The 23480-nt window shown below is 39.5% G+C and overlaps 1 protein-coding gene across 5 annotated transcripts in view; it reads right to left on the minus strand.

The window, feature by feature from the left end:
* Positions 1-12315: 12315 nt before the first annotated feature.
* Positions 12316-23480, minus strand: part of LRRIQ1 (leucine rich repeats and IQ motif containing 1) — a 131070-nt gene continuing 119905 nt past the window's right edge. For 3 of the 5 annotated variants that reach the window (XM_042470285.1, XM_042470286.1, XM_042470288.1), the window contains exon 28: positions 12316-13462. In XM_042470285.1, the coding sequence (XP_042326219.1) occupies positions 13329-13462 (134 nt within the window). In that variant the 3' untranslated portion in view covers positions 12316-13328. Of the gene's footprint in view, positions 13463-16653; positions 16756-23480 lie in introns of all 5 variants that reach the window. The other 2 variants (XR_006104252.1, XM_042470289.1) reach the window with 2 other exon arrangements.

Raw genomic sequence — 23480 nt, forward strand, 5'->3', positions numbered from 1 at the left:
TAGCCTCTGAAAAGAAAGGCTCTGGAAATCCACCTGGGGGCTCCTTCAGTTGTGTAGAAACAACTTGTGTAGTTGTGATGAAAAAAAGGAAGGCTATGGAAATTTACCTGGGGGCCAGTTGTGCAAAGTGGTATCAACCTGGATTATTTCTGCAGTGTGGATGCAGCCTAAGAAACTGATATGATGATGATGAGGAGGATGATGATGATGATGGTGGTGGTGGTGGTGGTTTATAGTTCGCTATAGCTGGCCTACCTATATCTCTTAGAAAACGAATGGGCAACTTTTTTGAAGATATATATATATATATATATATATATATATATATATATATATATAAGCTTCTGGTAAACAGAGGAGACGTTTGTAAAGTAAAAATAACATTTATTTCATTGTTAGAGAGAATTCATCTAGGATCTAGGAAGGTAAGCAATCAGCGGAGAAAACTATACTATGGCAGAGGGATCCCTATAGCTTGACCCCTATAGATGCAAATAATAATAAGAAACATCCTTAGAGGGACAGCCATCTTGGAAGGAAGATCAAGGCAGAGAGGAGGAGGAGGAGGAGGAGGAGGAGGAGACCCAGAGCAAAGATTGTCAACGTCTTAACCTGCAGCAGAGAATGGGAGGAGATAGGAAGGGACCTCTTCATAGCCCCACTGACCAAGTGACTATTGAGATAATAAATTCAGTTATGAGGAAAGCACCCCTAACTCCCAGTTCTATAGACACAAACATTGATGCTCTGCTCCAACAAACACCTCCTTGAATCAGCCCCACAGGTCCATCTAGTCAGGACTATTTATTCAGAATGAGCCCAACCAGTTTACATGGGACTTACTTCCAGGAAAGGGTGCCTCTGACTAGAGCTCTCAGTCCACATTCTGCTCCCAAGAACAGCCTTCTCCACCAGATTCCCCCATAAAGTCATAGGCAAAAAGGCATGGTGAACTGTCCTCCCCATTCCTCCATCCCTAAGTTTCTAGGATCTGATCTACAAGACACTGAGATTTAATGGGACATGTTTGTGTGTATGTGCTTCCAAGTTACCTGTTGACTTAGAATGACCCCCATGAATTTCCATCCCATGAGTTTTGTAGGGCCTTCATCCTCAGAGGCGATTTGCTATTGCAATTCTCTGAAATATAGCCTATATTGTCTAGTATTTCTCCTCCTCCTTCTCCTCTTCCTCCTCCTTCTGTATTAATCGCATGCATGTTTGACTATCTTTCCAACAAATACATCAAACTGTACATTGCCTCCTACTGAGCATTACCACAGTGCTAAACTTTCATTATTTACTAATGAGATATGCCAGCTAATACTATACTGGTTGTTTGTTGCATAGAATACACGAAAATATATAGGGTCTTTTTCTAATATATACCTCTGATACCTATTCTATTTCTTCTTAGTTCTTTTATCTTATGTGCCTTGTCACATCTTTGTGTTCTCAGGCTTATCCTTCCTTTTCTCCCCACCTCCCAGTCTTTTATCCTTCTCTTACCTTTCCTATCCCTCTTCTCATCCTTCCTTTAACCTTCTACTCTACATCTCCTTCTCCCTCCCCCACCTCTTAGTATCTAGTATTCCTTGATGGAATCCCATCCATGTATTAACCAGACCTGACAGTGCTTAACTTCTTGGATCAGAAAAGATCTGGTTCCTTCAAGGCATTTAGGCTGTTTGCTTAGCCAGCTTTTTAAAAAGGCATTGCTGAAGTGAAATCTTGGGATAGGCCAAGGATTTGTTGTTGTCATCTTCAAGTCAGAGCAACAAATCTACTCCATATTCAGTGGCACTTACCTTCTGCCAAGTGAGCACAAAATGGCAGCAGAAATTTTATCCAGTAAGTAAATTGACAGAGAAGTAAATTCATTTAAGTCAATGAGGCCTACTCCCAGGTAAACCTTACACTGCGGCAGGGAGGCATTTCCAAGCTCCTTCTCTCCAGCCCATATGCTCTCCATAGGACAAGCTTTATCTCTATGGAAGCTCCCCAGCATAGTTCAAATGAGTTTCCAGATGTTGCTGGACTGCACCTCCCAGCACTCTTCAACATTGACTTTGCTAGCTAGGATTATTGGTGGGCTTCACTAACCTGGCCTAAATCCAAATGGTCCTCCTTACTGGAATAGACCCCCTGAATAAATGGTTGAATGGTTGCATAGGTAAAATTCCATTGATTCTAACAGTAGAAACCCATAGCAATATCTCCAAAGATTTAGGGCATGTTGCATAGCCCAAATTATGCAATACGTAGCCTGACTGAGTCCCCTGGACTGGAATTCAAACCTCTTGCATATTGCATCATATAGGGCCCAAAACACACTGCATTAATAATCCAATTTGAGACTGCTTTAACTGCCCTGGCTCAGGGTTAGGGAATCCTGGGAATTGTAGTTTATTGTGGCACCAGAGCTCTCTGACAGAGGAGGCTAAATGTCTAACAAAAACGACAGTTCCCAGAATTCTCTAGCATCGAGATAGGGCAGTTAAAGCGGTCTCAAACTGGATTATTTCTGTGGTGTGTTTTGGAAGGTAGATGTTTTCCCCACCATGGATTTACAAGGGACGGCAGAGGTAATCTTTTCATTAGAATCACTGTTTTTATGGCACTTTGTTTTAACTTGCGCTGTGAGGGAAAGGTCGGATAAAAATAAAATCGATCAAATCGATCAATAAATTTTAATTTTTTATTTTTAAAAAATTGATCCGTAAAGTTAAAAACGATCAATCAAGAATTATCCTATACTCTCCTCTATCTCCCCGTATCCCATCCCTTCTCCAAGGAGGAAAAATCCAGCTCATACTCAGGACTGGGATGTAGCTGCGGGAGCATTTTAGTTCGTCTAGTAGGAGTAGAAGGGATAGTAGTGTCTTCAGGTCCTTTCCGACTAATGTCGGCCCTTGTTGTTGTTGTTGTGTGAGCCTTCAAGTCTTTTCCGACCTCTGGTAACCCTATGGCTAGGTTTTCTTGGCAAGTTTCTTCAAAGCAGCCATCCACTGAGGCTGAGAGAGTGTGACTTCTTCAAAGTCACTCCATGGGTTTCAATGACCGAACCAGGATTTTCTTGGCAAACTTTGTTCCGAAGAAGGGATTTTTTTTTTTTTTTTTTTTTTTTTTTTTTTTTGCCTTTGCTCGGCCGGCTGGGTAATTTTGGGAGTTGTAGTCCCCCAAAAGAAACTTCCCCAAGTTCTCTCTCTCTCTCTCTCTCTCTCTTTTTTGTTAGGGCTAAAGGCGAGCTTCTCAGCAATAGGCCCAGACTTGTGTTAAAGACTTGTGTTAAAAAACACAAAATCGGAGCGGCTCCTGACAAGTGGCTTATTCTGAAGCGATTCCTTTTTCCAAGGAAAAAAATAAAATAAATAAATGTAAAAAGTCCTCTTTATTATTTATTTATTTTAATTTAATTTTTATCCCGCCTTTCTCCCAAAGTGGGACCCAAGGCGGCTAACAATAGATTTAAAACACAACAATTAAAAATGTGCAATTAAAACTCCAAAGGGAGTTTCTTCCAAAACCCTCTGCAGTCTCTTATGTAGAAGAGAGAGACCCGTTTTCCTTAGAGTTTCTCTCCCTACCTTTCCTTGCTCTGCTATTTTCCTTCCATCCTTCCCCAGAAAAAAGAAGGAAAGGAAAAAAAGGGCACAAAAGAGAGACGAAAGAGACCTCAAAGGCTTTTGCGGTTTCTTTTTCTGTAAGGATCTGAGAGGTCGCTTTGACCAAACCACCTTGGAAAAAGAAGGAAAGAGAGATTTGAAATAATATTTTGTCTTCTTATAGGAGACCTCTGCATCTTCTCTTGATGCAACCGTCAAGAAAGAACAGAGGGAAATGCCTTTAGAGCAAATGCTCCAAGGAAGAGAGGTTGCTTTTTTGCAGGGAGGACTACAATACCCAGTTCGCTGGCGATGAATGATGGGAATTGTCGTCCCAAAACCTAAGGGGTGCCCAAGGTCTGCTTCTAAGGAACAGCAAAGAAAGACCCATTCCTCCTCTCCAGATGTGTGCCCTCCAAGAGATTCTCATACCGTTAAATACTATAGCTCCATTATTCCACTTTTACTGCCATCCTGGGATTAGCCCTTAGAATCCTCAGCCAAGAGAGTCCTGAGGGCTCGCTAAACTACAAATCCCAGAATTCCACAGCCACATAGTAGTTAAAGTAAAATAATAGCATTCTAACTGTGCAGTGTGATATTGGCTGAAAAGCCATTCTGGCAGCCTTTTTAGTTTTGGGCTTCAGACTCCATGTTCTAAAACACCCTGCCAAAAAAATCATCCAGTTGGAGACTACTTGAACTGCCCTGGCTCAGTGCTAGAGGACCCTGGGAGTTGTAGTTTGTTGTGGCACCCAAAGACAGAGAAGGCTAGATGCCTGACAAAACTACTGTTGCCAGACTCCCCTCGCATTGAGCCAGGGCAGTTCAAGCGGTCTCATGTCTGCAGTGTGTTAGGCCAGTCCCTTGCCAAAAACCTTGGCACAAGACACCCCGAAAAGAGAGAAGACAGGCTCCCCAGTTGACCCTGGGATAGCCGAGGGTAAAACCCAAAGTTTGGGGAGTGCCACCACAAACTACACTTCCCGGGATTCCAGAGCATTTAGCCAGGGCAGTGAAAGCGGTGCCAAACCGGATTAGTTCTCCAGTGTGGATGCAGCCCAAGTGAAGGCCGTTACATCGGGATTTCCAAAATAGTCACTTCATTACTCCTATCATCGTGATTATTCACTTGATTTGTTGTTGCTGTGTTGTGTGTCTTCAAGCCGTTTCCGATTTATGGGGACCCTACTCCAGGGTTTTCAGAGGAGGTTTGCCATTGCCTTTTCCCCCTGAGGCTGAGAGAGTGTGACTTGCCCAAAGTCACCCAGTTACATGGCTTCCATGGCCACTTTATTTACAGTCGCCTTCTCTCTCTCTCCCCCCCCCCCCCAATTTTTTTGAATCAAGGCGGCTTACAATCTAAAACAAGTGCAATCTACCTAAGGGCATACAAAGATCAACATTAAAAAAATAGAAGTCAACTGTTCACAATATGAAACCAGTTTAAAACCTACACTAAAAAAAGGCTTAAGAGCAGTTTAAACAGAAATCAGCGAAAAATAGTACAACACTTTCTTAAAAGCCCATTTCTTTAGCTCTTAAAAGCCTATCAGAATAAAGTCTTTGCTTCCCCAGTCGTAAGGAGGGAAATATGTGGGCCTTCCAGGGATGGGAATTTCAGTTCTTAGGGGCAGGGCCAATCTATACTGCATAAATAATCCAGTTTGAGACAGCTTTAACTGCCCTGGCTCAATGCTAGGGAATCATGAGAATTATAGTTCATTGTGGCCCTGGAGCTCTCTCTGACAGAGAAGGCTAAATGTCTCACAAAACTACAGCTCCCAGAATTACCTAGCACTGAGTCAGGGCAGTTAAAGTGGTATCAAACTGGATTATTTCTGCAGTGTGGATGCACCCATGGCCAAAGAATCTGGTGTTCAGATAGGGGGATACTAAACGCTTTCAAACACATATTGTAGACTGCTCCCCTTCCTGGTGAGCAGGGTGACCAGAGGTCCTCCATTTCCAGGGCCTGTCCTCCATAGCAACCTTCTGCCCAGGAGGAATTCCAAAAGTTCCTCCATTTGGAGCACTGACTAAGAGAAGATTGGAGTATTTTTAGCTTTTTTCTTTATTCCTCTTTGTTCAAGAAAAGATGGACTTTTGAGGCTTCTTCCAAATATTTCAACAGGCCTCCTGCCCTTGGCTTCCGACCTCAAACTCCTGGGAAAACAAGATTTCCACCTAAAGCCTGGTGTCTTTATGTCTTTAGATCCGACTATCTTCTTTCTCATATATCCAGCAATGCTACCCCACTTACTGGCTACTACTGTTTCTTCCTGGAAAGCTTCTGAGACCCTCCAGTTGGTGGACCACCACTTTGAGTAGCAAAGGGTTTCCCCTCTTACTTGAGAGACAGGACCATCAGAGTCAATAGGACTTTATGTAAAGATTGCCTTTTTATGCCATTTCTGAACAAGGTGGTTTTTGGGTCAAGGCAAATGAATGCGACCCACCCTGGAAATCTCTTATGCCTAGATCCTGAACCCTTTGAGATCAATGGTGAGACTTCTCACTCCATACATATGGGTCAGATCTGTCTTCATGAGTGTGTGCAACTAGCAGTCCCACCATTATTTGTATTTCGATCCAATACAGGAAGAGGCGGGATACAAATAAATATTATTATTGTTATTATTTATGAATAGAAGTGGGCACACATTGACACACACTACTCTGGTCTTTTGCATAAAATCAGTTGCTGCCAACTTTGAAATTTGTTGTTGTATACCTTCAAGTCATTTGGACATAGGGCAACCCTAAGGCATAACAACAGCCGATGTTAACTGGGTTCTTGATGGTGAAAAGGTCAGATTATTATTATTATTATTATTATTATTATGTCATCTGCTTCTATTCATTTCTTTCATTGTGGGTGGCCTTCCAGTAGCTTCATAGTATCTTATGCTGGTTGCCTAGGGGAGAAAAAATAACAAGATCTACAGCCTATATTTCTTCTGGTGTTCAGTAACCCCTGCATCTGGTGTGGTCCTTGTTGACCTGTGTGATGATCAGTTCTGTTTGGGATTTGTTTTGGTTTCTGCCTCCTATTTATTGGGCACATTTAGCCTTGCAAAAATGTAGCAAAAATTCTGCATGACTTGGGAAGTAGCAATACCATCAGCACAACCTCTTGCCTCACAGGAGTGCAGGATCTCACTGCCACAGAAAGGTGGTGCCAATGGAGGTCATTGGCTGGTGTTGTGATGAGAGGCTGATGATATCTCATGGATTCCTAGGTTCTTGGATAGAATCCAAACCACTGATGGTCAGAGTGTGTGTTGTAGTGGTTACGGTGTTGGACTGAGACTCAAGAGATATCTTGGTCATGTTCCCTACTCAGCCACAAAGCTCACTAGGCGACTTCAAGCTCACTGACACCTTGGTTGCTGTTTGGTTGGGCCAATAAAGGTGTCCCTGTTGTATGGATTTGGGATGATATTGTAGGTAGCCTCAACTAAAGTAGACCCATTGAACTGGTGGGATTTGCCAAGCATTTGCTTTCCATTTGCTCTGTTTTCTGCCTGTTCCAAGGTAGCAGGCTATCCTTCATTCAGAAGTGTAGTTGTCAGATGAAATAGAAGACAGGGCTCCTTTTTATTGAAATTACTATGTGAAAAGGGATGAAGCAACACCTACTAAATTTTCTCTCTCTCTCTCACTCACACACACACACATATTTGTCCCTCCATAGTTGCTAGGGTTAGGGGCACAAGACCCCCGTGAATATGGAAAAACCACAAATAACAAAAACACCATATTTTAACCTGAGAGAACACCTCTCTCGTAACCTCTAGGTCCTCCAGTGCAACTTTGTGCTCAACGCCCGACAGACACTGACCATAGAACTCCACTGGAGGAGCTACAAATACCTAGTAGAATATTCTCTCTAGGGATCTTTAGGTCTTTCAGTGCAACTTTTAGTTAAAGTTCACCATAGAGTCGCACTGGAGGACCTAGATATTACTAGAGAGAACATATTAATCAAATTAGTGAATAATCAAATCCACAAATATCAAAGCCGCAAATACGGAGGTGTATGTGTGTATTGGCAACCATTAAAGGAAGAATAGCCTTGCCAGATAAAGCGGTATGTACCCTCTGTAAATAAGACCCATAGGGGACTTCTACAGACTCTGCACTTAATCTGCTTACAGCAGGTGGATATCGCTTTAGCTGTCAGGGCTCCATGAGTGGCTTAGGAGACCAGGAAAATAAAATGAGATTGTCAGCTGGGCAGAAGACTCAGAAAGTGCCAAGAGTCACATCAGAAAATGAAGATACCTCCCACCCAATAAGAAGACTGTTTTATTTGCAAGCGGCTGCCCAACCATTGGGTTGGTGAAAGTTGTCACACAATGGCCCCAGATTTTTATTAGAATTCAAAGATATAGCTGTGTTAGTCTTTAGAAGAAGTTGGCAGCATGAGCTCATGCTGCCAACTTCTGTCTTTCAGTTAGTCTCAAAGGTGCTGTGAGATCTCTATACCCAGACTTTTATGTATTTAACATATGGATCCAAAATTGTATATACCTTTCCTGAAGCCTGGTGCTACCTTGAGATGAGAAAAAGGCAGTGGATCCTCATCCAAAAAGAGCAACTTCTGAGTTGTTGTATATTTGCTGATCTTGTGTTTTAAGCCCCAGGGATGGGGAAGGGTACTGGAGGGATTTTCTGCCTCAGGTGTTAATACCCTGGTCGGCTTGGAGTACTATGATTTGGATCCCTGAGAGCACCCTTGGGTGCCCTGCTCCAGGTGATGAAGTGTCTTGGGGCACCTATGGATCTTGCCCTTCCTTTACAATGCTGGGGGGGGGGGCTTACCTCCGCCATACAAAGGAGGCCATTGCTCCCTTTTCCATCTCCTTCCTGCAACAGTCAGGCAACCTACAGCAGCTAGTCAGTATGATGTTTCAGCCCCCAGGGGAATTTCCCCTCTCCCCAAAACAGTGTTTTTTTAGGAGAGGTACAAATGCATGGGTTAAGATTCTTCCAACATCATACTCAACTTGCAGAGGGTGCAGTTTGGACTAGAGCAGCAGTGCATCTATAGACAGATGCTGCTGCTACATTGCAGAAATAAACTGCAGTTTAACACCACTTTAACTTTCCCTGGCTCCATGCAATGGAATTGTGAGATTTGTAGTTTGGCGAAGCACCAGATCTCTCTGACAGGAAAGGCTAAATAGCTCACAAAACTACAGATCGAGGAATTCCATCACACTGAGCCATGGCAGTTAAAAGTTATTACTCAATTAACTGCATCAAGATTGATGCCTCTTCCCCAATAGCTTAGTGCAGTGTTTGCTCTTCATGCACATGGATCCAGATTTGCTCCCTGGCTTCGCCAGTCTGAAAGGCAGGAGAACACCTGCCAGACAGTGGGCACAACGCTGAGCTAAAATGGTCTTACTTGGTAAAGCAGCTTTTCTGTCCAAATGGTTATGATTGAAGGGCCATCTTTTCTCTTGTCAGTCTCCACCTCAGTAGTACCTTTTGAACACCAACAGCCTGGTAACACACATCTGTAAATCTCAACTTCTCCTCATATCCCAGGGGAGTATTTGTTCTCATGGATTAAAAACTGATCTGCAGCATTAATCAGTGAAGGATTCAGCATGCGGATCTTCTGATATGGCCTAACAAAGCTCATAGTTCTACCTAGTATAGATATATTGGAACAGGTTGCTTATACTTTTAAGATATTTAACAGAGAAGAAGCCTGGTTTGGCATCCTTGGTGCAACCTGCTTAAAGCCTTTGACACTGTGGGGCCATTCACACTGCACCATTATAGTGCTATTATTCCACTTTAACTACCATGGTTCCATCCTATAGGAATCCTGGGGTTTCTAATTTGAAGAGGTACTGGAGTGCCCTGGCAGAGAATTCTAAATGCTCCTCCCTAATCTGTAAATCCCTGGATCCCATAGGATGCAGCCATGGCAGTTAAGGCGGAATCATAGCACTATAATGGTGCAGTGTGAAAGGGAAGGGGTTGATTTTGAGATTCCACTGTTCACTTCAAATTTCTTTGTGGGGGAAGGATGACATGCAAATGACTATATCCTTCATTGAAATCCACCATCTTGGAAAGTTACTTTCTAGAAGAATGTCTGAAAGCACATGCTGAAGCCACCCTTAAATTGGGACTCAAAGTATCATCTGACCAAAATACCCCAAATAATGGAAGACTGGATTCACCATGAGATCTGCAAGCAAATGGTCACCTGGATCTAAGGCCCATGACATCCCACTGATTTCAGGGGGCTGGAGAGAAACCAGAGAGATTCTCATCAGCTAACGAATCCCAAGGCTTCCAGCACTTTACTTTCTGTATTATTAGGCAGTGCCTTCTGCCTCACAGTACCAACAGTAGAGCTGATGTACTAAATTTAATCTTGCAAGCAAGGTGTCAGTTCGATGACAAGGGTGGGAAGAGCCTTTTGTATCCCGTGGGCATTAAATGATTTGTGGATTTTTGTGTTTTACATATAGGCTGCTGAAATCAATGTTGTCTTTCCTATGCTGTGATTTTCAGGACCCACTTCTTCATCATTATAGCAAATCACTGGTATGCACCAGTCAACTTGGTTGAGAGATTGCATGAGAGTAACAGGCAACTTCCTTGGAACCTCATTTCTTTACTCCCCAATTTAAATGATAGTTTAATGGTGTTCTGTCATCAGCCTAACTGCTTAAGGACCAAATACATAAATAAATGTTTAAAGTCAAGATTATTGAAGAGTCATCTCATTTACCAATAGCAAAAGCATTACAAAACAGGATAAATGGTTGACAACTTATTTTCCTAAATACATATAGCAAGGATGGCAGCCATGGCGTTTTCTTATTAATTCCTGCACATGCAATCTGGGTTATTAAAAAAAATATGGCAGCGAAACAGCATGATTCAGTTGTTTACTTTAGGTCAGTTCTGCAAAGTCCTTCCTAACAGAACATTACCATTAGTTTATTAGGAGTTATTTACTTTTTATAATGCTTCCTTATAATTTTCAGTTACAAGCTACCAAATAAGGATTATCCCCTTTTGGAGACAAGGTCTAGTGAAGGGGGGGGGGAATGCAAAGTAACTATTTCTCCACTTTCATCAGCAAACCTACTTTCTGGTTTGGTTCTCATTTCTGTAATACACAGTTTCAATATGCATTAAGGATTTTGCTTATGAAGACTAGAAACTTAAATAGGGGCTGAAATTCTTGATTCTTAACCATGGTCTTCAACATACATTCCTATTGTAGCCACTGACAAGAAAGAGACATTTACATATGGATACAGAAGTGATTCAAACTGTGATTCCTGACTCCTCACCCCTTTTACAATTTTAATTAAATATCTGGTTTGGACTGCACTCAATTAAATCTGGAGATCAATGCCATTCCATATATCTATAATGCACAGGCACTACATTAACTAATCAGATTTAAAACATGTATACTGAGTCACACTTAACATTCAAAAGCCAGCTTCCACGGTTGACAAATACCTTTACTTTCAAGCAAAACCCCAGGCATAGATAGATAAGACTCAGTTTTAAAATAAAAATGATTAAGCTTCTAGCCTAAATTTAACAGAGAGATTTGATAGCCAACCTCTCCTTCATGCACCCACCATTTCTACTATTTCTTCTTGCTCGATTATGCTGAATATAGAAGCCTATGATTTTTTTTAATCCAAGGAGTTCAAGGCAGCAAAGGCAGTTCTTACTTTTATCCTCACATGAACCTTGTGAAATAGATTGGACTAGATAGCTCAGTGTCATCCAGCAAGATTAGTGGCTGAGTGGAAATCTAAACCTAGCCTTTACAATTAAAGTCTAACATAGTAACTCCAGGTTAAGTATCCCTTATCTGGAATTGCAAAATGTTCCAAGTACTGTATTTGTGAGGCTGGAGGGAGACACGAGAATTTATGAAATGGCAGATGTGAATTCATGCCAATTGCTATGATTGGATTCTTGTCATTGCACAGACCTTGTCTCTCTCTCCAGCATCAGTTTGTGCAAATACAAGTATTCCAAAGTAGGAAAAATACTGGTGCCAAGCCCTTCAGATAAGGGATACTCAATCTGTACTATATTACATTGGAAGTTGGAAGTTTCTTGGAGTAGAACTGGTGCTCATCCAGCAGATACTGTACATAGTTCATATATCAGAATGTATCCTAGAAAGTCTAGTTCTGGAACTTATCAAAACAGGAGTACTTGACTATCAACTCAGGTCTTTTCCAAGAATGATTATCAATTGAAATTATTTCTAGGGGAACATGGAAAGATATTGATGTTCAGATTCTTAAATTTAAGGATTATCTAAATAGATGTTAAAGCTGAGACCATCTGTTTAACTGCATTTTCATTTTTAAAAAATGAATCATGGCATGAGACATTAAAATGCAAATTGCAATACAACATCTGCATCTCTATGCATCGTGATCAGATAACAGGACAATGATGTAGTTTTCTATACATCACAAATTCAGTCATAAAATTCCTCAGTATCTGTACTGTTATGACCTTCTCTACAGTTTGCTTGGAAGAAGGAAAACATTTTCAATGTATATTAATATGACATTAATGAATGTAGACAACATGATGGGTACTTTACTCTGTTAGGAAATGTATAACATGCTCCAAGCACAACCACAACATATAAATAGATAAAAACTTTATTTACCAACATTTTTGGGTTCTCTTAGGTTTTACATCTCAAGTTCAATAGTAGGTTGAGATTACAGTGGTTTATTATTTTAAACCAAATAACCGTTTCCCCAGATCCCATCAGCAATTTGTACCATGCTTAACAAAACACTACTTCAAGAATGGTGGCATGTATGCACTGATGTATTTCAAATAACCATTAATGCCAGTGGCACAGATGTGGTAAGCCTAACACGCGGCAGCAAATAGTAGGTTCTTATTGACACAGAGAAGCAACAGGTGAGAACAAAATTACTCCATAATGTTTAACATTCATCCTTTAATTCTGAAAAAGAGGGGAGCAGACTGTAAGGAGACTGTCACAGGATTACAAAGTGATAAACATAATTTACCATTATGAAACACATCTTAATATCACATTACAGAATTTGATGTGCTATGGACATGCACTCATTGAAGCCCATCTGGCTATGCAACTAATTCAGTAGAATTCCAAGCATTTTTACACAAAACCTATTTACATTATCAATATATTTGGAGAAAGGTGAACATTCCACATTGTATTTTTTTAAACAGAGATACATTCCAATCTATGCTAACCAAAATATCCAGGAGAATTTAATTTTGATCCTTCCCCCTCTTGTGATCAAGATTTGTACTGAGCAGTAACTGAGTTTAGTGAAAGTATCTCAGGTCAGCTATGGATTAGGCCGTCTCATCCACAGACCAGTATGAAATTAAAAATGATTATTGTATGTACACATCCAGATTTGTTCTTTTGGTTAATAATCACAGACGTACTATTGAATCTTAAATCATATTGCACAAATAAATTACAGGTACAAATAATGTTATTACTCTGACATTTATAAAACTTCTTTGCCAAGAAATGAAAAGGCAGGAAAAAAAATAGGCAGAGTAAAATACATCATATATAATTGCTTAGGAACTTTGCATTTGTGGTATCCAAAAATGAGGGCAACTCACAGGCCTCCTGAAAAGAAACAGATCTCCATATTTTTTTAAATGCTGCAAGTCCAACTACTATTTCAAAGGTTTTCCTTTCTTTTTGCCACTTCCCCATCCACCGCTGAGCTGAACCGGATGATCTCGAAATGATATCCGCTCCTTATGTGAGGGTCCCAAAAGTGATCTCTCAGGTGCAGGTGCATCCTTTTCTACACAAGCAGAAATTAATACCAGTTTCAAAATCAAAGTGCCACTCCTCAAGACTAGTCAATTGATTTTGCATTTAACAGGAATGCAGTAGCATCTCAGCATGGTCTACTTTCATTACTTAAATCCTCATTGATAAGGTTTTAGAAGAATATAAAAAATACATGGAAGCCATTAACTGATTAAGATGCTTTCATCTCTGTGATAATTTATGGAAATCTCTCTCACACACACATTCTTTTGTCTAAATGCAAACAATGCTGACTTAAAAAGTCATTGGCTGGAAAATCATATTGAACACATTTTTTTGAAAGAAGAAATCTCAAGGCTGATAAAAATTGCATGATGAGAACTGCAAGCTCTTTGACTACTTTTATTTACCAGAATATCTCCAATTAAAATATACACTTTTAGCACATCACTAAGGATTTCCATAAATTGCACCTATTATTTGTTAACATTTACATTAATTAATTAATTAATTTGTTTTATTTATATACCGCTATTCCAAAGATCATAGCGGTGAACAGCAAGTAAGCTAATTAGCAAGTAAGCTAATTTGCCCCCAACAGTCTGGGTACTCATTTTAGCAACCTCGGAAGGATGCAAGCCTGAGTCGAGCTTGGGCCCTTTTGCTGGTCTTGAACTCGCAACCTTGTGGTCTTGAGTAAATGGCTGCAGTACAGGCATTTAACCACTGCGCCACCAGGGCTACATGCTATCATTCAAGGAGAAAAGAGAAAAGGAATTTCAATGGAACCTAATTCCAAGAAAGAGTGCTCAGCATCAGTGATTGTGAGAAAGCTGGGAAAAGTATGTGTCTATACATATGGGCATGGACACATATACAACACACTTAAGTTATCACTGTTTCCTGATGTATCCAATTATTTCTTTGCAATCTGCAGAACAATACATTTCATGCATGTACATTTAAAATAATTTTAAACAAATGACACAGAAAGACATTTTCATTGGTTCTGACATCTTTTAACCACATGAAGAAAATCACAGATGAGTTATAGATCCAACTGGTTACTATTTTAACTGCTCAGCCCAACATGCGCTAGTCAGACATCCACCCAGTGAAATGCCTCTCTTTAGCTGTCATTTAATTCAATGAATAAGAAATAGGAAAAGTAAACCTAGATACAGAAATCTGTAATTTTATTCAAATGTTCAGTCTTCAAAGGTAACTATAAATATTTAGTTGTCAACAGTAGTTTATAGAAGTACCTGAGGACTGCAGACCTCTATGTATGCCTTAAAAACCTGATCCACACAAAACAGCCACTGTATGAAAGCCACTGAAAATTCCCTAGTCTGTAAGCCATTCTACACAAACAGCTTGTTTATATGGGGAGTGCTGCCAAGGAGAACAATTTAAAATAGTCTCTTTTTGAAAACTGCTTTCTCCATCTAGTACTGGAGTACTGCATGTAAACAGTTAACATACCATTTTGCACACAACTTGCCATAATGCATCTAGCAATTCAAATGCAAACATTCCATCATACTTCCACCAAGTTAAATTCAATGCTGCCTGAATGGAACTATACAGATTTCCCCACCCTTCCTTTCATTAGCCAGACAACCATTACTGTAAAATCTGGGGTGAATGATTTGTGCCTGTTGGCTGCTCCTTATTCATAGCCTCCAAAGCCAGAAGGATCCTATCCATTTTCTCCTGCAGCCTAGCTGGTCCATAGGAGAAGGCAGTTCCTTGGCTTTCAGAATCACTGGGAGATGGGAGAGGTGAAATCCTTTCCCATTCTCAGTGACCCTGCTCCCAAGATAACTGTTTTCCTGAAGCTACTAGGAACACATGTAGGTCTCCAGTCAGCATCTGATGTAATTAAAAGCTGAAATGTTGTGCATCTCTCCTCTAAATGCCCCTGAGCTAGGAAGAAGGTTCTCTCTGATAGTCTTTATCAGAAAAACAGCATCTGCTTGTTACACATTCACTGAAAGAGGGAGCACTAAAAATACCTGAGCATTTGCTTGGAAATAGATGGCATCTCTGAGACTTTGCAGGAGCCAGCATGGCAGAGTGCTTTGAACAGTGGATTCTTGACTCTAGAGGCCAGAGTTTGAATCCCTGCTCGGCCATGGAAACCCACTGGGTGACCTTGGACAAATCACACACTCTCAGCCTCAGGTTCACCTTAGACTTGTCATAAATAAGAAACAACTTGAATGTGCACAACTACAACATGGACTTTGCAACAAAATGTTGAAGTGTATTCTCTATCCTTTAAATGTTATGATCCCAGTCGGATTTCAGCCAGCCTGGGAAAACAGCCTGATAGCAATGTTTGGGGTCTGCATAGGACTATGCCTGTTTTTAGATTTTTTAGAAACAGTATTTGAATATGTTTTAAAATAACACACACTCACACACACACGCCATATGCCCTTCCTCTCTTTTCCATGGAATTCCTATTCCATGTTATATAAAGTTAATGATTTCAGGATCAAGGCTAGTAGCTAGTGCTTTGTTTTTTAACCTTGAGGCATGTGTTCCATCCAACTATAATACCCATCTCTCAATTATAATACCATAAGCTCTCAGCAGGCTTAATTTCTTCGCCCCTGCTTCCTACCCTACCAGAACCCATCAAAATCCCATGGGTCAACTGCCCTCAACCTCAGACTTGATTGCTAGGTTTACACTGTCCACCCAATGTCTGGCTCCTTTATACCTTTCCTCCCCAACGTACATGAGCATGAGAGCTATACACAGAAAACACTGCAGAAATGCAGAGTATTAATGTAGCTGGGACTGACCACCTACCCAAAATTAATAGCATAGATAGATGTTTTTTCTGTCTCTCTCTATCATTTTTATTTATTTCATTTCTATGCTGCCTTTCTCTCAGAAAGGGACTCAAGGTGGCTCACAGATAAAATGGTTTAAAAAGTTTTACAATAAAAAATTAAAAACAATTAAAATCAACTACCGTAGCTAAAAATGGTTGACATAAAAACATACAAAAGGTTTTTTTTACAACATCTAAAGCATCCCCCCCCCCCAAGCTTTATTTAGTTGTCTGCCTGAACACATGAGGAGAAAAAAAATGTACAGAGGCAAGCTTGTACCTGGAAACGCAATCCCAGTATGCCTACATGGAACATGCAATGGTCTGAAGAGCAACTCACATGGGTATTTGCAGGGTGGATGTTTTGTACATACCTCTGCCTCACTATTCACTTTTGGTTCTGGCAGCTTTAGGCAAACACTTAGATAGGGTTCCTATCTTTCATGTTTAATGTGAACCAGGCCATTCTATGTGTGCTACAAAAAAAATGAATTACTTTACATCAGTGGAGGGGGACATTTAGTCAATTGAGCACCACATTCCCTCAGGATTTGGTGTTGTATGATTGTAGGCTTCATACAAGAGATAGGCAGAGGCAAAGCTGAGGAAAAGCAGAAGTGAGCAGGATATTCCTCCCTGCCACTTCAGTTTCTTTCTCTCCTTCCCCTCCTCCTTCTCCTCCTCCACCACTTCATCTATCCATTATTTCTCTCACTCACACATTCATCCACCCCCCCCCCATTACACTCAAGCACAGATATCACCTATCCCGCATCCTGTCTTCTGTCTTTCTCTCACTCCTAATTTGTCAGTCCATCCACTTTTGTATCATTTTATCATTCCCTTATTAGTGCTCATCCATCGATTTTCTCCACCTGGGCACCATATCCTTTCATACATTTCTGTGCACATTCATTTTTTTCTAGAAGACAGACATGACCAGGAAGGAAGGATTGGGGGGATAAAGGACGACAGAGAGATGTGGCTACATCAAGCAAAACAAGGGGAAAAAAGGAGACATTCGGGTGCATGGATTAACTTAGAGGCCTGGCCATAGAATGCAGTAGTTAGCAACACTCAAGCTTCTGCATGTACCTGCCTGCCTCAAACTAGTTTTTGTTGTCCAAGTCAATAGTGGTTTCTCTTGTTCTCTTTCTGCACTTCACAGTCACCATCCTACCTGCTCAGGAAAGAGAATTCTAGCATCTTGTTTGCTCTGGCAGAGGAGAGATAGCAAGAGAGACAGGGGAGGAGCTGGGCTGGATGAAATGACGTGTGTGTATGTGTGTGTGCGCATATCTTAAAGTTGCCTGTTGATTTATGGTGATCCCATGAATTTCATAGGGTTTTTCGTAGGCAAGGAATACTCAGAGATGGTTTTGCCAGTTCGTCAGTGTGATATATGATTCAGAAGTCAGTATTTCCCATGTATGCTCTAGAACGTTGTTTTCTCTATGCAATCTTCATTCTTTGGGCTGTGGATTCACTAAGGGCTGCAAAATGCATAGGAGTTTTCTTAATTTTAAAACCTGCATATATATTCTGCATACCTAGGGAGTCCTCCAAATATATCAAAACAAATACATCTTCTTTTGAGCAGTCCCATTTTAGTGTATGTGTGTGTGTGCATGTGCGGGTGGAAGAGTAAAACGTTTCCCCCCTACATGCTATGGTCCCAAATTAAAATGAGATTAACACTGTGAACATGTAATTAACTCAATGGTCAATTTATGGCCTTCCAGTGGTGGATATGCTGGTTAGGACTGATGGGAGTTGTGGTCCTGCAACATCTTGATGGCCACACCTTCCTCAACCCTGAGATAAACTATATTTATGTCTGTAAAGTATATAAGCTATTTCCCTAACTTTGTTGTTTTTGTTGTTGCTTTCCTTCAAGTCATTTCCAACTTATGGTGACCCTAAGGTGAATCCATCATGGGGTTTACTTGGCAAGTTTCTTCAGAGGGAGTTTGCCTCTGCAATCCTCTGAGTCTGAGTCACTCTGATTTGCCCAAGGTCACCCAGTGGGTTTATATAACTGAGCTGGGATTTGAACCCTGGTCTCCAGAGTCGCAGTCCAACACTCAAGCCATTTAGAGAAATCTAATTTCTAAACTCATTACATGAAGTTGTGATTAAGATTACAACCATAATCTCAAGGAAAGAAACAAATCCATGTGCCCATCTGAGGATTCGTATTGCTACCTTTTGGGCAAACTCAGCATTAATGGGAAAATATTCAGATTACTTTAGATTACTGAATGTTTTTTTTAGTTAGGTAGCACAAAGTTATGCTGTTTGGTTAATCGGAAATAATTCTGTACTTACAGTGAACTCCTTTCATTGAAATCATAAGAACCAGATAACAAACTCCATCTAAGAGCAACACTGTTGCTAATTCAGTTATGTCTTTGGTGAGGTTTCTAATTAAGCCAAGTGAGAAAACAACATTATTGAGTTTGTCTGTTTCCTTAACTAAAGGAATAGCTTTAAGGCTGGAAAACGTTGTTAAAGAAAAAAGAAGCAACAAAAAAAGGAAGGAGGAACAGCTTAGGGTTGTTGAAGCTGCTGTTTTTGTGTGGAAGATTCAATCCTTCTTTTGTGTTTAGGCTAAAAAAAGAGCTCCAGGCTATTGTTTCTGTATGACATCCTTGATCCAATATTTATCATTACAGGTTGCTGCTATTCTAAATGTTGTAAGGGCATGAATTGTTTCTTTGTCTCTCTTTATGAAGTCCATTTTCTTTTCTTTCTTGCTTCCTACTCACTATTTCTGCCTCTGGAAATATTTAGAGTTGTTTTGATTTATCAAAAAGTATTATTCTAAAGTGGCTTGGCAGATCTGCTTTGGAAGATTCAATGTAACATGCAACAAGATAACCACTTAAACCTGAGCCACATATTGCAACCCATCTCAAGCATCTCATTGGGAAAAATGTAACTGAAAGGAATGGGAGATGAGAAAGAGCACCACTGTGCTCCCAAATCTCACTCTTTCTAATATGGTTTGCAGAGAAGAAAATCCAGCTGGGTTACATCCAGGGCTTTGTTTAGGACTGAAAGAGAATCTGAGCAGAAAACAGGATATGGAGTTACTTTTCAAAATGCAACCTTTCTTTGGTTAAAACAGTATCAAAACATTTATTTCTGTTTACTAGCACTATGAATATAGTGTGTGTGTGTGTGTGTGTGTGTGTGTATGCCAGGCACTCATGAGCTAGCCTTTTAACTTCACAAGCTTTACTTGCAACAAAGAAGCTTCTGTTATTAAAATTTACATCAAGAGCTTGTAGCTCCAAAGCTCTAGAAAGAACTGTGTTAGTCAAGCATATACAGTATTGCCTTTTCATACCTCAACAATGTTATTTAGGTTGTTGGAAATTCTCATTGTGTTATACTTTTAGAAGTTTCTACTTGATGATAAAGAGAATGGATCAGTAGTTACTACTTCCTGGAATCTTTACCTTATTCTTACTGCCAGTTAGAAGAGTCTATTAGGCACCCCAAATGTAAAATGGTTGCCAGTAGAAAAATGACTTCTAGTAATCCTTGTCCTTTCTCTGATGTACCATTGGAATAGGAAATGGAAAGACTCTGGGAAGAATCAACCCGGGAGGGCCATGGAAGCTCAATGAAAAGTACAGGAATTTTGCCAGGACAGAGCCCTATTTTTGAATATCCCCTATCCATTTTAGAAGGTTTGCAGCACCAAAGTTCTGGGCCAAAATCTGCCTACAATCTTCACATCCCTATGTTTTGCTGAAAATTGTTCATGCAAGACCTCCAGCTGCAATGAATTTGTTAGGAGGAGACAAAGGGAAGCAGAAGAGAGCAGAGTTCTCCCTTTCTTCTTTTTACCAATGGGCTAACATTCCTTTGCAAAGTTGCTAAAGCCCCATGTCTTATACGGCTTTACCAAGCACCATTCTTTTCAGACTCATGTCTTGTCATATTAGCCACAAATTATACAAAGAAACCATTTTTCTTTATATATTAAATCAGTAACACTACGATGAAAAGAAAACCTCTTAATAAAAACAATGATGAAATAAAAGAAATAGAGAACTGCTTCTTCCAAGTTAGGCCCCAAACAGACAGGCCAAAATAAAGCTGTTTCGGGTCACTTTGGAGGTATGCTGTTTAAATGATGCATGTGTCCTAAGAGGCTGGAAGCTGCGCCAAAGCCACGCTCCAGTCCTAAAGACTGGAGCACAGCTTTGGTGCAGCTTCTGGTCTCTTAAGATGCGTGTGTCATTTAAACAGCATACCTCCAAAGTGACCTGAAGCAGCTTCATTTTGGCCTGTCTGTTCGGGCCCTTAGTCTCATTCTGCCTCATTCTGTGTGCAATTCACTTCTGCCATAATTTCTAGAACTGAAGCAGAATGTACTCAGTTCATTCTAGAAATAGTAAATATGGATAGTAAATATGGCCCCTCATGGTGAGCCTCTCTGGCAGTGATTTGAAGGGATCAGTGACCCCACTAACTTCTCACTGCAACTGAGGTTTCTGGGCCTCTTATGGAGGATCTAGTGAAGTATCAGGATAACCTTGTAGAATCTTGATAGTTCAGTAGCAATGTTCCTTGATTGATATATCAAAGGCCTGAACCATAGAAGGTAGGTGGCTTCATGTTCTCATGCTGCTCTAGGTCTGCACTATATGCTACTTCCTGAGCTCTTGTACAATATTCTATTTCTGTTTCTAGAAATCCTTCCAAACAGACCAAGCTTCTAGATTTCATTTGGCCTGGAATTCTTCCAGATCTTAGCAATTTCTAACACTCTGGCAATCTGTATGAATGTTGAGTCACACTGGAATTAGAAGGATTAACTTCCAGCTTGTGTGCTTAATACTGGAGTATAAAATTGTACTGGAATATAATACTAGGATATTAAACTGTGTGAAGCCTACTGAAAAAGGCTTTTGCAAGTCATTCAACTAACTGTAGGTTGCTTTTCTTTCCAGTTATACAAAATGTTATAAATATTCTTTCAGGTGCTTGCATACACAAAACAATTACTGAATTCACCATCTGCTGAAACGACTTCTTAAAACTGGAAATGAATGCTCATTTTTCCAAGCAGTAAATTCTTTGCTTTTAAATCTGTTTTCTTTGTTAATCATTTGTTCTGGTCTCTCGCTGCCTTTTGACTAAATCTCCTGTTCCTTAACAGATGTCAAAGTTGACATATATTCTGTTTTTATAAGTAATGCCACATAGGAAATACCTGGAAATTTTTTAACAAAGAGAGAGACCAAGAGGTGGGGTGGGGGAGAGAAGACTTTGCAAATCAGTTAGTTGGACATGCAAGAAGTTTGCTAAGGCGTCATAGACTTTTCATGAGCATATAAAGCACTGCATGACTTAATTTATTATTTATATCAAAGCTCTTAGCATATTGTATTACCCAATAGCACAGACAGGGGGAAAAGCAATGTTATAAACAAAGAGTAACCAGAATAAATCCCTCTCAGCAAAATTGTTTATATCCATTTGAAATTTTATGAAATAAAATGAGTTGACTATTTTTGGACTGAAGTAATTGTTACAGCTATTTCCCCCAAATATCATTTATTTACTCCCTACTGAAATTCTTTATCCTGTATGTTGTATACACAAGTTTTAATAATTTAAACACATATATATAGTGTGATACATCTGAAATAAACTGAGTTTACTAGGCTTGGGATGAAGTAGCTGTTAAAGCTATTTTATCCCCAAATATTGTTTCTTCATTCCTTACTGAAATTCTTTATTCTAAAAGTTCTATGTAAAGTTTTAACAATTTAAACAAAATATAATAATAATTGTAAGCTGCCCTGAGAGCCATTAGGGCTGAAGGGCGGGGTATAAATAACATAAATAAATAACTAAAATAAATAAATAATGGATATAGTGATAAAGTTATTGAAAGTTTTGCCAAAGTTTCCTCAAAGCAAAGCTATGATCAACATCTGAAAATGTATTAATGCACATATACAAAATTTGGAGCAGATACTTTTCACTAGTGAGGCAGGAGGTGAAAGAGTATTTTGGTTAGAGGGAATCAACTACTTAATATTCTCTATTTACCATTAAAATAAGAAAATAAATAAATAAATAAATAAATAAAAGAATTGGAACTCAAGGGATTTCTATGTATATATTCTAATTTAATGGGTATATATGGATGATATTTGCAATCAGAGTAATTTAGCACTGCAATTATTTCATATTTGAAATTATTAAAAGTATTTATAGGAAACTATTAACATCATCATAGCAACTGTTGATATGGGGGAAAAGTGTTCTGGAAAATGACTTTTTTATGCTAAAATATCCTAGGTAGGTTTACTCAGAAATAAGTCTGTTTAATGGAGTTTTTCCAGGCAGTATGCACATGACTACAGTCTCAATCATCTCAAGCCTTTGCCAATAGCCTGGATCCAGAAAAGGAAAGGAAAGGACAGGAAAAGAGAAATTTGACATTGCTTTTTTGCACAACTCCCAATGGTACATAGCAAAACTCTTTTGAAATGGAGTTTAATTAAAGGAGTAAAATTTGGTCCAAAGTAAAAGTTAACAGAGTTGACTGGTGGCACTAAGCTCTTTGGTGCATGGAAAATAGCTATTTGGAACACAGATGATAAACCAATTGCTAAAATTATAACAGAACAGAAAAACTCCTACTAAAATTAGGCAGAAAAAAATAGAAATGAACATAGTAATATAAACAATATATTTAGCTGTAATTATTATTCAAACTATTATTAAGTAACACCTTTTTTCCTTCTAGTTGTTATTAATTCTGTAATTCCTTTTTCTAGTAAACTATTTATTTTCAGCTTTGTTCTTCCCAAACATTTTCCCCCTTAAAAGGAAACCTTCTGAATAAAGGTTCCTTGGTTTTTATATTCAACATACACCTTGATTTTAAACGTTTGTGTTGATATATTTTTCCACCAATAACATTTCTATGGTCTAAATCTACCAGGAGTCTCAATTAGAATAGGTCTACTGAATCAACTGTTGAATGGTGAGTCAAGAGTTACATATATCCATGTGATTTAATGAGTGTACTCTGGTTGGGATTTGAAACAGGATTCAGTCCTATGAAAGCAGAACTTACATTCTTTGCCATCACTTAGGTATTGCCACAGCAGGTCTTAGTATTAGAACATAAACATATGGATTAACCATGTATAACTAACTGTTCACA

Source organism: Sceloporus undulatus, chromosome 5 (assembly GCF_019175285.1).
Source record: "Sceloporus undulatus isolate JIND9_A2432 ecotype Alabama chromosome 5, SceUnd_v1.1, whole genome shotgun sequence".
NCBI classification, from domain to species: Eukaryota; Metazoa; Chordata; class Lepidosauria; order Squamata; family Phrynosomatidae; genus Sceloporus; species Sceloporus undulatus.